Here is a 15021-nt window from a genome sequence, read left to right on the forward strand (position 1 = left end):
TTTACAGATAATGTGTATGTGACACATATACACACACACACACACATATATATATAAGGGTGTGCTGAAAAGTTCCTGGCTTTAAGGGTATTGTGAAAGTCCCAGTTGGAGGCCTTAGTTCTTTTACAGGGCTTAGAAAAACTGAAGGACTGCTGCTGCAATAAGTGTGTGAATCTGAAAGAAGGAATATGTTGAATAAAATCATAATTAACTGAACCTCCTTTATTTTCTTTCACCCAAAGACTATCAGATGTCCCTATACACGTTTCCATTCGTATCTTCATTATATTCGTCCCTTAAATTTGGCCCTGAATTAAAATTTTTTTTTTTTTTTATTAATTATATCGTCTTCCTTGTCTAGGAAGCCTTACAAATTGTCCCTTCCAATCTCTAAGATATCACTCAACAACCGCTCGGGTCTATTTGTTGTTTATGAGCCTTGCAACATACCCGACCCAGCTATACTTTGTGCTATTATAGGTCATTCAATCAATGAACACATCGTTCACTCCACTCTGCTTTCGAATTAACTCGTTGTTCGATCCGATCTCACACTGACGTTCCTACCATTGGTCTTTTCATGTTATAACCGGATGTTTTTCTTCCTCGCTTGTGTAAGACAACAAATAGGACGGCGCTATTTAAGAAATTAGTACAAAGGATCGTGATGAGCTGGGTTTAATTGAGGCAAACTGTGCATGGCCTTTCTGGGCCAAACGCTCATGTGCTGTTGTTTAACCCGAGGCCATCCTTTGCGAAGAACAATGATCAAAAGTACTCAATATCATCATTTTGTGAATATTATCTATTGAATGTACAGCTTTTTTTTTTCTTCTTCCTTCAAGGAAGTAGAGTGACTTGGGGGAGATTTGGTTGTTATATCTAGCATTAGCTCAAGTGTTTGTCTTGTGTACAGTGTGGTGTGTAAATACAACCAATTCATGTATGGTTCATGCTGCAGCAGTTTACAGCCACAAGGTTCTAATTTAACTATCCAAATGTTCCGACCACTTAAATTACTACATTCAAAGATGTCACACACAGAGACACGAAATTAGTAAAATAAGTAAAAAACAAAACCAAAAATACACGTTGTGACTAAATTGAGATGTGTATGTATGTATGTACATATATATATATATACCCACACACACCTTATATGTAGTATGTAACTAACCAGTGCACGCAAAATACTTGTTTAAAAGGAAACACTATATACAAGACATCGCATGTGTGTGACACGCACAATAATTCGACCAAAACATTATAGAAAACATGTTACAAAATGTTATCGATTTTTAAATTACGAACAAGGCCACAAATTTAGGGGAGGTGTACAGTGGAAATCGACCTCCGTACTCTATGACTGGTGTAAATGGACAGCGAATAAAAATACAACGCCATCAAGTGTGTGTGTCGCTCTTGAGTCCATCCACAGATTAGAGTCAGAGAACGGAAGACATGGTACCACACAGAGACTTGCTTCGAGGAGAAATGCGATAGACGCAAACATTTATCTCGGAGGCGATGAACACATACACACGGTTTCGAACAGGAGACCAAATATATAAAATACTTGTTTAGAAGACCCATTCAGAGACATATTTGTTTTGTAGAGAAACTACAAAGGCATACAGTTGTTATGAAGCAAAATGACACGGACAAAATAATTCTGTAGAAGATAAACGACATATATCAAACATGCACTTGTTTAGAAGACGAAATAGACACGCAGATATATTTCATTAGGAGAGAGCTGGAAAGACGTACATTTGTTATGAAGCGAAACCACATAGACACACACAAACATTTCTTTAGAAGAGAAATCACAGACATACATACACGTAGATACAAACAAAATATTTTAAGTCGCAAAGAATTCCAACATCGTATTACGTTTACAAATGACATTAAATATACGTATAGAGACACACATACACGTACGTACATATATATATATATATATATATATATATATATATATATATATATATCGATACACAGACGTGTACACACATATATAGGTATGTGTATGTTGCGTGTGTGTTATTTACCGTGCAAAGCTGGTTGAATGCTGAGTTCTCTGGCGGTGGTAAATCGCTATATGCCAACCATTGATCACTTTCTGTTCAGGAAGCTTCAAAGAATTGTAAATAACACTAGAGAGCTCGTGCAAGGGAGATAACTCGAGATCCATGTCCTCTAAATATACGCATTTTACTTTAATCACGCGATTACATTCGTATCTACTTATGTGTATATATATATATATACACACATACATCCTGAGACAAACGTAGATATAAATATATATATATGTGTGTATATGTCAACTGTTGTCGCCCATCCCATTTTGAAATGACAATAAGTCTTTCTGTCTCTTTTCCTTCCTCTTTCAATAATTATCTCTTCCCTCTAGCTGGTTAAACACTGGAATTAAAAAAATATGCTTTGTTTAAAAATATTCAAAATATGTCAGCAGTATACATAAACATTTGCGTCAGTATGGCTATTGATGCCTCTCGTTTGCAAATGTTTTCGTATTACGGCGACGAAAAGGAAAAAGACCGTTTTCACGTTAATTGAGCTTAACTGCGCAATTAATGGAATATATATATAGAGAGAAATTTATGTATGTTTATATATATATAGAGAGAGAGAGACTGTACAGGTTTGAAAATGTGTCGTCAACTGGTATACGGCTTTTGAGAGTAACAGGTGATAGATATTAACATCCCAATTCAGTCATCCTTTCAGTTTCCCAATGACAAGAGGCAGGATTGAAACTTGGAATGCACTGAGCCAGAACAAATACCATCTCATTTAACCAGACCAAATATACTCTACAAGGCATCACTGGTTCACCAGTTCAACTAATCTACCACTTTGGAATGGTAAACTAAAACTAAACTTTATGGCTCAACCTTGAAGAAATGAAAGACAAAGTTCATTCAGTAACAGTTGAACTCAGGGCTCAAACGGCCAGAATAGTATAATAAGGCAGCAGTTCCTAGCATTTTTTGCACCACAGATTGGTTTCATGCAAGAGAATTATTCCACAGACTGGGGAAGCTCACACATTGCAAAACACAATGAAGTACAAACTATTTAATTTAATTTTTACATATATAATTGTGGAGGGAATCTGTAGAAGGGGTAGACTGAGGAGGACGTGGGATGAAGTTGTGAAATATGACCTTCGAGTGTTGAGTCCCATGAAGGCAATGACAAGTCGCCAAGACATCTGGCGACTTGCTGCGCTTGGGAAGACACATCAATCTAAGTGAAATCATGGTCATGGCCAGTGTCAGTGACGTGTGAAAGGCAACCATGCCAGGGACACATAAGAGAAACCCAGTGGCTGTTGCTGAGTGGTTGGCATTAGGAAGGATATCCAGCTGTAGAAGTCAAGCCCAAAAAGACTGGAGTCTGGTGCAGCTCTCCACCTTACCAGCTCCAGTCAAACTAATTCATACCAGCATGGAGAACAAGCATTAAAGGATGATGATGATGGTGATGAATCCTTTCTATTATAGGCACAAGGCCTGAAACTTTTGGGGAAGGGGGTTAATCAATAACCCCCCCCCCCAGTCCCCAATTGGTGCTTATTTCATTGACCTTAAAAGAATGAAATGCAAAGTCAACCACAGTGGCATTTGAACTCAGAACATAAAGACAGACAAAATGCTGCAAAGCATTTTACCCAGCATGCTAACATTTCTGCCCATGCCAGTTTAATTTAATTCGTCATTAGTCGAAAGACACCTCTTGTTAATGTCTGTTATTTACATTTGTATTTGTGTACCATTTCTCTGTTTCTTTTTCCGTCCTTGTTTTTGTATACATTCGCTGTTTTCTTCCAAGGAATCTAGTGCTCTTAGCTTAGTTTTTTCCTTGGGGCTGGCCAGATTGGAGAAATCTCGAGTATAACCAGCCGAAATTGCAATGATAATCTGGAACTCGACTGAGGAAAGAAAACTCCAAATGACTCGTCCTTGTTTTTTCTTGTCCCGTTTTTGTATCATCCGTCTGGATGTTTTGTGCCTTTCACCTGTTACTTCTGCTTCACTGCTGCTCACTTTTCAGCCTGCAAACACCCATACCACTTTATCTGCTACTACTTTCCCCTAGTGTCCATTCTCCTCTCAAAGAAATCTTATTTTTGTTCCACTCCTTTACTTTTGTCTGCCACTTTCCTCATTTAATCTTTGTATTGGTATATACACTCCATCTATATAAGTATATACAGAAATGAAGGGATGTGTGCGTGTGTATGTATATGTGTATATATACATATATGTATGCGTGTATATATAGATACAAATATATAAAGCACACGTGTGTGTATGTATGTGTACGTATGCATGCGCGCCTAACCCTCTTGACCGGTTGGTGTCTATCCAACCGTAGCTAAGCCTAGATAGTTTAAAACAATAGTTGTCCAATTAGATGAGAGGAATTAGCAGTATAAACAGATTAATCAACAGAATACATTGTCTGCAAGTCGATGGATACTGCATATTCTCCTCCATTTTCTCATTGCTATATAAATTTAGGGTAAAATAACCCCCCTTTTACCCGCACCCACATATTACACTTGGTATAACACTAGTGTAACAATAATTGGGTACCCTCCCAGCAGTATATTGGATAGATACTATCCCTTAGTGGGTTGAATCCTCAACCCCTAACTCTCTTGGAGTATATATATATATATATATATATATATATAGATATATATATTTCATACATACGTATATATATACATATCTATGTGTGTGTGTGTGTGTGTATTACACAATGGGCTTCTTCCAGTTTCTGTCTACCAAATCTATTCCCAAGGCTTTGGTCAGCCCAAGGTTGTTGTAGAATACACTTGCCCCAGCTGTCACACATTGGGATGGAACCCAAGACCACATGGTTAGTGTGTGGTGAGGATTGATAAATAAAAGTGTAGAATTTTGCAGGTGCAAGTGTGGCTGTGTGGTTAAGGAGCTTGTTTCCTAACCATATTGTCTTGAGTTTAATCCCATTGTGTGACAGCTTGGGCAAGTGTACTCTACTACAGCCTTGCACTGACCAAAGCCTCATGAGTGGATTCAGTAGACAGAAACTGAAAGAAGCCCATTGTACAAATATTATGTATGTTCTTTTCGATTTTTAATCATTTAAATTCTTCCTCTGAAGAAGGAGCTTGTTTCCAACAAAGATACAAAGCTCCATCTTTGGAATGTAAATAATGAAAACAATGTCAGATTTTAAACCTGAGAAAAGTCTTGCAGAGTCTTACTGTTCCACTTACAGATTGTATTTGCAACATGCGAATCAGTCAGTTGATTTTTTTTTCTGAAAATCCAAGCTTATCCAGACTGACAGGCATTTACTTACAAAATGAAGTGCGCCAATTATCATTGGTTTAAATGTAAATTAGTAATCCAGATATAGAAGCTAGAGGTTTCGAAACAGCTCTCCACAGTTATCGTCTTTCTCTTTGATTTAAAAAGCGATATTCACATCAGCAGGACAGCTGACCTCTGTGATGGTACTTACCTTCTCTTGTCTGTCCCCAAAAACAATATCTGACCTGTTATGCTTACACTTGACAGATGTTTTGATGGGAATGTTACACAAGCATTCCTTGTGCTGGTATTTATGTATGTATTCAATAACAAGGGGGTTCTCTATATTTATTCCAGGGCAGTTTTTTTTTTTACCAAATGGCATTGTATATTGTTTTTGCAACTATGTCATGTCACATAGGGAAGTAGTTAGTACCTTGATGACATTTTTAGGCAGCTGCTAATCACATGTATGATGTCTTCCACAGAGATATGACATAATCTATATTTGTGGCTGCATCTTGGAATTCCAAGGGCTTCCTTGTCCTTATCTATGTGTACGACTGTGTGTGTTTGTGTGTATCCTTGTCTTGACATCATGCGATGGTTGTAGGCAAGCATAGCCATCATACAAGTGGTGTTGGTTATCCTTCATCTCTCACAACAAACATGTCTGGCCATGAGGAAATATTATTATCTTGTATGGAAACAGATGAGGGTTAGCAACAGGAAGGGCATCCACCCCATAGAAAATCTATCCTCAACAAATTCTGTCTAACCAATGTGAGCATGGAGATGTTGATGTTAAAGCAATGGTGATATATGATGAATCTTATATGGATGTACACACTTTGCATGTTCTTCACCTTATATCACAAAATCTCTAATATTTAGATTGATTGATAAGGACTAAGATATAAGGAATCTATCTTTTAAAGCTGTATATGGCTATGGTACGTCCAAAGTTTGCATCACCAGTTTGCAACTCCTATCTTGTTCAGCTTATCAATCTTCTGGAAACTGTTAAGGAATGTGCAACTAGATGAATAGTCTCCAAGTCTAATCTTTAAAATGTCTTTGGGGATGTCTTCATAGTAAATATGACAGAGTCTGCAACATTTACTTTGAATGGAACTGAAGTTAGCAATCTTAAAAAAAGTCCATATGCTAATTTTTAATTCCCTCAAGCACAAACAATGATTTCAACCGTTTGGCAATTAAACTGTCCATATCCGGCCCAAATATTCTACCTCCTTTGTGTTCCAACTGGTCAGATCCAGCCACTCACACCTACTTAACAATATCATTCTGAAAATAAACAATCACAATGTCAAAATCTCAAAGCTGTGAGATAATGCATGACGAACTCAAAAGAATGAATAAATATGCATTACATTCGACAGAATCATCTGAGTGCTAAAGGGTTAATTACCCAACAGTTCTCTGTTATAATAAAGAACAGCAGAACAGCATGGTTAATTTCTGGAAGTTCAATTCACATCCGAAACCAGTTAATTTTACCTCACTTTTTTTAACACTGTTGAAAATGGTTGAGATCGCTTACCTCCAATCCCAGACTGGGGAAGTAGGATTGAAACAAAATAATTTTATTTGGCACAAAGTTGCCATAATACTATATGAGGTATTAACTGAAGACAGAAAAACTACATTATTTACAACAGATGGATTGGTGTCCTCACCTTGTTTGTTGTTATCACAACATTTCGGCTGATGTACTCTCCAGCCTCCATTAGTCAAATAAAGGGTTGGGTTCGGAATTCCACCTGATGAAGGCTGGAGAGTACATCAGCCGAAACGTTGAGATAACAAACAGGGTCAGGACACCTATCTGCCCATTGTAAATAATGTACATAATACCTCATTTTAAAAATACAGGAAAGAAAAACTATACACGTAGTAGAAATATAAATACATTGTATATTATACAATTTTTGTTGTTTCTATTAAATGCGTTCGTTCTGGTGAAAAACTTGTTTTTACATTTAGAGATATTTACAAAGTTTGTACACACATCAAAATATATACAACTTAATTTGAACAAATCAACATATATACATCAACTTGATTTATATATATATATCAACTTAATTTGTACAACTAAGTATACGAAGAATGAACAGATGCAAACGAAAATCACACACATAGAGGAAAACGTCCTTAATTGTCGTTATATCTGGTGGACGGCATGACACCATAGGCAAGATCAGTCCGTACCTGCCATCGAAGAGAATGTCTCGGTTTTTGTGAGGGTATCACATAATTATTGGGCACGAAAGTTTTCCGTGGACGGCTTCCAATGACGTCGTGTTTGGCAATTTTCTCTTTAATGCTCCACCGAAGGGCGTTGTGATTATTTTCACCGGGAGGCTTGTGCATGTTCCAGTAGTTCTGAAATTCGTGGAACCTGCTCACGGGGTCTGTCTTTCTGTTTTTCTTCAGCCTCGGCGGTGTTGGAGTAACTATAATTGAGGACCTGAACCGGCTATCACAAGAACTTTGGGATCTCTGACAGAATTGGCCGTCTCTGTTTGTTATCTCTCTCAGACGATTCTGGTACTCAGCAGGGTCAACGATACTGCTACAGCAACTGCCACAGATACTACTTGTGGTACTGATACTACACACAGACTCACTTTTGTCGATATAACGTTTACCATCGGGGCCTTTGCGGGAGACCTTCCTCTTGGTAACATGAGTGTTTAGCAGTGGAGGTTTTCCGGTGTCGATTTGTGATGGTTTGGGGACGGATTCTTGTGATGAGAGGGAGGAGGAAGATGACGAAGGTGCAATATGACGAGTCCAAACGTTTTCTTTGTTCTTGGGTTTATCAAAACTATTTACCTGGTTTGGCTGCGGAACGTTTGTTCTGGCGAAAGTTCGAAGGAGATTCTCCTGTTTTTCATGTTCCGTTTCCGATCGATTAGTCAGTGGCTGTTGAGTGTGTGTGTATTGATGGCTAAGTGTCATTTCCGAGTGACCATCCACCTTATTGGCACTGTTGAACAATTGGGAACTTTCAGCTGTGTTCTGGGGCCGATTGTGAGAAACGGTAACAGACGACGGGTCCATGGAATTAACAGAACGACGATCGCCTGTATGAGGCAGACACGACTTATCGTCAACGTTCTTGGCAGTTCGTGATGTAAACGATGGAGAAGTTATAGAAATGGGTTCTGGAGGAGACGATGGAGACATTTTCAAACAAGTGTCAGTTATGTTGTTGAAAGAAGACGAAATCGAAGTGGATTTATCAACATTACGAAGAGAACTTGAGGTTATTTTTTTCACCAAATTCTTAAGTTCTTTTTGAAATTGACATAAACTACTTTGGTTGATATCTTTGATGCCATACCGAAAGAGTTCCTTTCTTATTTCTTCTTCTGTAAAATCCAACCGTGACTTACTGACATCGGAAGCCATATTTGTGTTATGATTAGTGACGCCCTCTACAGGTGCCATCGAGAAAATAATTCCTGAGCAACTACAGGGGAGATAACTATAACCATATTTATTTTTTTTCTTTGATGAATGAGTTGCAGGATTGTTCAGTTGGGCTGTGAGCTTGCAGAACCGTTAGTGTGTCGAACAAAATGCTTAGTAGCATGTCTTCCGACTTTACGTTCTGAGTTTTAATTCCGCAAAGGGATCTAGTCGGTTTGGCTGCCAGCATTTCAATAATAAAGGTTTACCGAAAGTTTTAAAATTTGGCACAATAATCCGGTAATTTTGTTTTATGTAAATAAATGCTTGTGTTAATTTATCCAAAAAATCTTATTTAGCTGTTATTTTTAGCACACAACATAACCACCTCAATGCCCAATGACAAAAAGAAATGAACAAACAAACATTCAGGCATTCAATATGTAATTAATGCAAATGCGATAAACAACACGTTATATGCGATAAGCACATTACAATTTTTGACAGAATGGTTTGGAAGAATTAGATGAAAGGTCTCCGGTACTAAAGTGCTTGTTTCACTTTTTCCAGAAAAATGTTTTTGAAAAGTTATAGAGGTTTAAAAGTTTCATAATTTTCACCCAATCCGGAAACAAGATTTGGAAATTGTCCTTTTGTGCGTGGCAGCACGTCTTGTCAACAGTAAACAAAGCAAATAAATTGGGGTTGGGGTATTGAAATTAATAAAAAAATTAAAAAATTCCTACATCGTAATCTCCGATATCGAATACAGGATTCTGAAAAAATAAATAAAAAATTACGGAGATGTACTTGCATAGCAAGTGACCTGATCTGAGATGGTGTGCTGGAACGAAAACAATTGCAGCGTGGAAGGTGTTTATAAGTCAATTAAAATAACACACAAAAACCGTTAGATTCACTTCAACATTTAAATTTAATTTGTCAAAATATTTTCGTCGCTTTGAGACCGCGACCTGATCACTGACAAAATTCTGTGCTTGGTTCAAAAGTTATAGGGGGTACTCTTCTTGAATAGTACCGTTATAGGATGGGGTGTGTGGGGATTCCGAAGAAATACCGTTTTCTGTCTACAAAAAAGTGATTTAGAATGAATATATCTTAAATGTTGTGTGAGAAAAGAAATATATTCGGCAATTATAAGAGGGAGATAACTAGTCCACAACTTGTGGTTACCCGTTACCATCAACACCGCCGATTTCCAGTGGGTTTTGGTGGAAGTCAAACGTCACGTACTTCGCGGCACAAATTACACCAATCTACGACTGTAGTCCACTCATGCACAGTATCTTATCGCAACATATCGCGTAATCATAAACGACCAAAACGATAGACCCACATTTCCCCATCTATAGCGTCACCACGTGTAGTGAGGCCACATGGTGAATTACAATTTTCGCAAGTGTACAACCACTGAAGAATATTGTCTCTTGATTCGACTAATTGAGTGGTATTCTAAGATTCCTCCAAGATTGATTCCCGTTTGAGGACATATTTCAGTGTAAGTAAAGAATGAGAATCTAGTTGTCTCCCTCTTAATTTTTATTTACTTTTCTTATCCATGAATTTTTTTGAGGATGACCAAAAAACTATTGGATTCTGCCAGAATCGTGGTGTTCTGCCAACTACTGTGATATATCCACAATGTCGGGGTGAATGCGTGTATAGAAAGGACCAACATTTCTGGCGATCTAGAAGGAGTTATACTGTCGCTAAATCTAAAAAAACTGCAGCAGTGTTGGTTTTTCTGTATCGGACTTTCAAGGTTCTTGTCTTCATAATACACACATTCATCATCATCATCATCATCATTGTCGTTTGACGTCCGTTTTCCATGCTGGCATGGGTTGGACGGTTTGACTGAGGACTGGCAAGCCAGAAGGCTGCACCAGGCTCCAATCAGATCTGGCAATGTTTCTACAGCTAGATGCCCTTTCTAACGCCAACCGCTCCGAGAGTATAAAGGGTACTTTTTGCGTGCCACCAGCACAGAAGCCAGTCATGTGGCCCTGGCATCGATCACGTGCTTTTTACGTACTACCGGCACGGGAGCCAGTCAAGAGGCACTGGCATCGACCACGTTCGGATGGTGCATTTTACATGCCACCGGCACTGGAGCCAGTCGGGGGGGGGGGGGCACTGGCCACAGCTACGATTTTGGTTTTACTTGACTTAACAGGTCTTCTCAAGCATATCATATCGCCCGACGTATCAAAGGCCGGACATGCAACACTAGCATCGACCATGTCTGCGATCTCACTTTAGTTGCCAGGTCTCCTCAATCACAGCATATCTCCAAAGGCCTTGGTCTCCTGCCATTGCCTCAATGAAGCCCAGCGTTCGAAGGTCGTGCTTCACCACTTCATCCCATGTTTTCCTGGGTCTACCTCTTCTACAGGTTCCTTCCACAGTTAGGGTGTGGCACTTCTTCACACAGTTCTCATCCACACGGAGCTCATGCCCATACCAGCGTAGTCGTCTCCCTTGCACACCACATCTGATGCTTCTTATGTCCAACTTTTCTCTCAGGGCACTCACACTCTGTCATGTATCCACACTGACATTACACATCCAGCAGAGGTAGGAGCTCTCTGAACTTTGCCCAGGCTATTCTTATTCTAGCTGCTACACTTTCAGAGCATCCACCCCCACTACAGACTTGGTCATCTAGATAGCAGAAGCTATCAGCTACTTCAAGTTTTTTTCCCCTGGCATGTGATGGAATCTATTTTCTGTACACACAAAAATTACCTTCCTGATTAACCTTCCTTTGATATTGCTGCACCTTTTATGTGTCCATAGCTTACACCGGGTGCATCATATGGAGTTTCTACCTCCGCCTTTTCTACAGATTGAATAGGGACATCTACCTGAAAGGTTTGGTGATTGGTGAACCTTTTATAATTCATACTGAAGTTTTACCTAGAGTGTGTATGCTAAAGAAGTTATTTGCGTATACCTTTCTTAATTCCAAAGGAAGAAAATCTTGCGGTGGACTCCAGCCATGGTTGCTAAGCCCCAAACAACTCTGCGTATATCTGTTGTATTGAATGCACAAGGGAAACATTTATGAAAATGTATACATAAAGAAGTTATGTTTGCAATTAGCTATATAATTGATAGCAAAATTTATATAAATATAAAATAAAATTAGATCCAGGTTTAGTCACAGGTTGATCAAGTTTGTAAAGTTTTAAACAGTTTTGCAACAACATAGTGTCTCGATACATTTTAATGAAAATGTGATAGAAAGAAATAATACCACTCTCTTTGGAAGAGAAATTCATTTTTGGTGGTGGTGAGGGAAGCATTTGTTTTATTATCACAATTTCCACAGCTTTCACCTGTAATCAATTCTTTTGCTAATCTTTTGACTGTTTGGACTTTTTTCCTAATTTTTAAACTTTGATTTTGTTTCTTTGACTATTAGAACTTTCTTTCCTAATTTTTTTAGAATTTGATTTTCAAGATGGATTGTCCAAGATATGAAATGGCCCAAAATTTATCAGAGAAGAATTTCATACAATATCTGAAAGACAATAGAATCATTTCGAATCAGAAGACATGTAGTTGTGGAAAGGAAATGAGCATAAGGCCTTCTCAGCGTGCCATAGATGGGGTGGTATGGAGGTGCCACAAGTGCAAGAATGCAGTGTCAATCCGTACCAACACTTTCTTGGAGAAGAGTAAGCTTTCTGTGTACAAAATTTTCAATCTTATTTTCGATTTTATTTTTGAAATGCCGGTAACCAGTTCCATGTCAGCAACCAATGTCAGTAAAGTCACAGCAATACAGTGGTACGAGTATTGCCGTGAAATCTGTTCGCAGAAATTATTAAAAGATAAAAAAAAATTAGGTGGCCCGAATCATGTTGTAGAAATAGACGAAGGTTTAATGTTTCGGAGAAAAAACGAAGCCGGGCGTGTGGTGCATTCATACTGGGTCGTTGGTTTCTATGACAACACCCAGAAAAAAGGATACCTGCAACATGTTGGAGATAGAAAAGCAGAGACACTGGAGGCACTCATTATAGACAACGTAGAACCAGGGTCTATAGTGTTTACAGACCAGTGGGCTAGTTACCGGAAGCTAGAAAGCCTAGGCTACATCCATGGGACTGTGGACCTCACTCAGAATTTTGGGGACCCAGAGAGTGGTGTAGGTGGAAATCAAGTGGAGGCGTACTGGAACCGAATTAAGAGAAGGCTGAAATACAAATTCACGTCAAGTGGAGACATGCGATGGTCGCACGTCAATGAGGCCATGTACAGAGAACTTTATAATATGACGTACGACCGTGCATGGGAGAATTACAAGACCTTCCTAAAACACGTGGCAGAAATTTATCCACAATGATTTTCGAAAGGTATGTAAATGATAATTCTTATAACATATTTCTGTGTACTTTTTCGGGCATACCTACACAAGTGTGACTCCTTCAATTTTCTTTCATCACAACTATCTGAAAAATGGAAAATGATGGAATATGCATTGTACACCCCAATCACAAAAATTTCATTAAAAGACATCCATTTTTCAGCATCGACTTTGTTTCTTCATAACTTCCAGAAAAATGGATACTTTTTAAAAAAATTTTTTCCTTTTTTTTTTCCACCCCTCCCTCACCATCCTACTCCAGACCGGTTTTGGCCTTTTTTTTTTTTTTTTTTGCACTTCAAAACCATAGCAGAAGCCTTTTTGGTAAAAAATATTTTTAAAATTGTTAATATTTTCAGAGGAAAAAGTGAGTGATTTAAGGGAGATTTGGCTGTTGTTTCTAGCACATCCTATGACAACCCTCCTCGTTTCTTTCTCACTCACGAATATGATGTTTTTCAATATTTTTCTCTCCATAAATACATTTATATGCTATGAAAAAAAATTTGAAAAATTGTAATTCTTTTGGCAACCTCACTCCTTGCTCCTCGTTGTTTCTGATTATAATTTAAAATATTGGAGAGCCTGAGAAGGTCATTGCTAGCAGAAAAGATGAATGTCGCTGGCAGAAACATTAGCACGCCGGGCGAAATGCTTAGCGATATTTCATCTGCCGCTACGTTCTGAGTTCGAATTCCGCCGAGGTCGACTTTGCCTTTCATCCTTTCGGGGTCGATTAAATAAGTACCAGTTACGCACTGGGGTCGATATAAACGACTTAATCCGTTTGTCTGTCCTTGTTTGTCCCCTCTGTATGTAGCCCCTTGTGGGCAATAAAGAAATAAAAAAAAGAAATAAGAAAGGATGAATGTAAATGATAATGCATTTTAATAGCATACTTTTCTGTTAGAAGTATTTTTTCTTACACACATACACAGCTTCTCTTGATTGAGGTGGGGGTGAAAATAAAGTCAGGTGGGGGGCTACTTGTGAAGGTATGCCATTTTTTCATGATAAATAAGTCTAATACGTTTTTTCCTTAATTTTGCAGGCTATGTCTTCCGCTCCACTTGAGTGCTTCCAGTGTTTTCTGCCTTTCTATCGACACCAAAATTAATTTCTCTTCCAAAGAGAGAGTGGCGTTATCCCTTTCTATCACATTTTCATTAGAATGTATCAAGACACTATGTTGTCTGTCACAAAACAGTTAAAACTTTTACTATCTTGATTGATCTGTGACTAAACCTGGATTTAATATGATTTCATACAAACTTTGCTATCAGTTATATAGATAACGAGCAGTAATGCCCGTTGTTGATCGGGTAATTACTTTTACTCTTTCTCAGGAGCCATATTCAAAGTGTTATTATATATGTAGATTTACTCCTCCTGTATGTGTATGTTTTATAAGAAAAAACATGTAATAATTGAAGTCACACGAACTTCTGTTTGTTTATTATATGATGCTAATAAATGAGTTGTATGTGTTATTTTATATATCAATACATGTAATGGTAATTATATAATACACAAGGCTTTGATCAACATGGAGCTGTAAATAAAAGAGAATTGCCTAACGTGCCGCACAGTAGGACTGAACCCAAGGTGACATGATTGGAAAACAAGCTTCTAAACCACACAGCCACACCTATAAAGGAGAGATACATTTTGGATAATATACTCTTTGATACAATATGCTTAACAAAAAGATGAGATGTTTACGGCAAGAAGACCTTTGATTTTACTATTAACTCGACCAACGCAACAACTAACAATGTTACACCATGCAGGGTGTTCTAGAATTAACTATCTGTTTCAATGAAATTGAGAAAATTTTTAAAAACT

General features: G+C 38.1%; 3 protein-coding genes across 5 annotated transcripts in view; 1 reads left to right on the forward strand and 2 right to left on the reverse strand.

The window, feature by feature from the left end:
- The window catches only part of LOC106875487 (tudor domain-containing protein 7), a 40539-nt gene extending 38338 nt beyond the window's left edge, over positions 1 to 2201 (reverse strand). For 2 of the 3 annotated variants that reach the window (XM_089340519.1, XM_089340521.1), the window contains exon 1: positions 2055 to 2201. The gene's annotated coding sequence lies outside the window, so the exon portion shown is untranslated. The remainder of the gene's footprint in view (positions 1 to 2054) is intronic. The other variant, XM_089340520.1, reaches the window with a different exon arrangement.
- Positions 2202 to 7257: 5056 nt separating this feature from the next.
- Positions 7258 to 8840, reverse strand: LOC106875489 (uncharacterized). The gene has a single exon (XM_014923659.3). It carries the CDS (start codon positions 8817 to 8819, stop codon positions 7518 to 7520), a length of 1302 nt encoding a protein of 433 aa, XP_014779145.2. The 5' UTR covers positions 8820 to 8840; the 3' UTR covers positions 7258 to 7517.
- Positions 8841 to 9820: 980 nt separating this feature from the next.
- On the forward strand, positions 9821 to 14679 carry LOC106875490 (uncharacterized). The gene is made up of 3 exons (XM_014923660.3): positions 9821 to 10299; positions 12253 to 13165; positions 14228 to 14679. Exon 2 carries the CDS (start codon positions 12268 to 12270, stop codon positions 13153 to 13155), a length of 888 nt encoding a protein of 295 aa, XP_014779146.1. The 5' UTR covers positions 9821 to 10299; positions 12253 to 12267; the 3' UTR covers positions 13156 to 13165; positions 14228 to 14679.
- The last annotated feature ends 342 nt before the right edge of the window (positions 14680 to 15021 follow it).

The sequence above is a fragment of the Octopus bimaculoides genome, chromosome 23 (genome assembly GCF_046866305.1).
Source record: "Octopus bimaculoides isolate indiv1 chromosome 23, ASM4686630v1, whole genome shotgun sequence".
Lineage (NCBI taxonomy): Eukaryota > Metazoa > Mollusca > Cephalopoda > Octopoda > Octopodidae > Octopus > Octopus bimaculoides.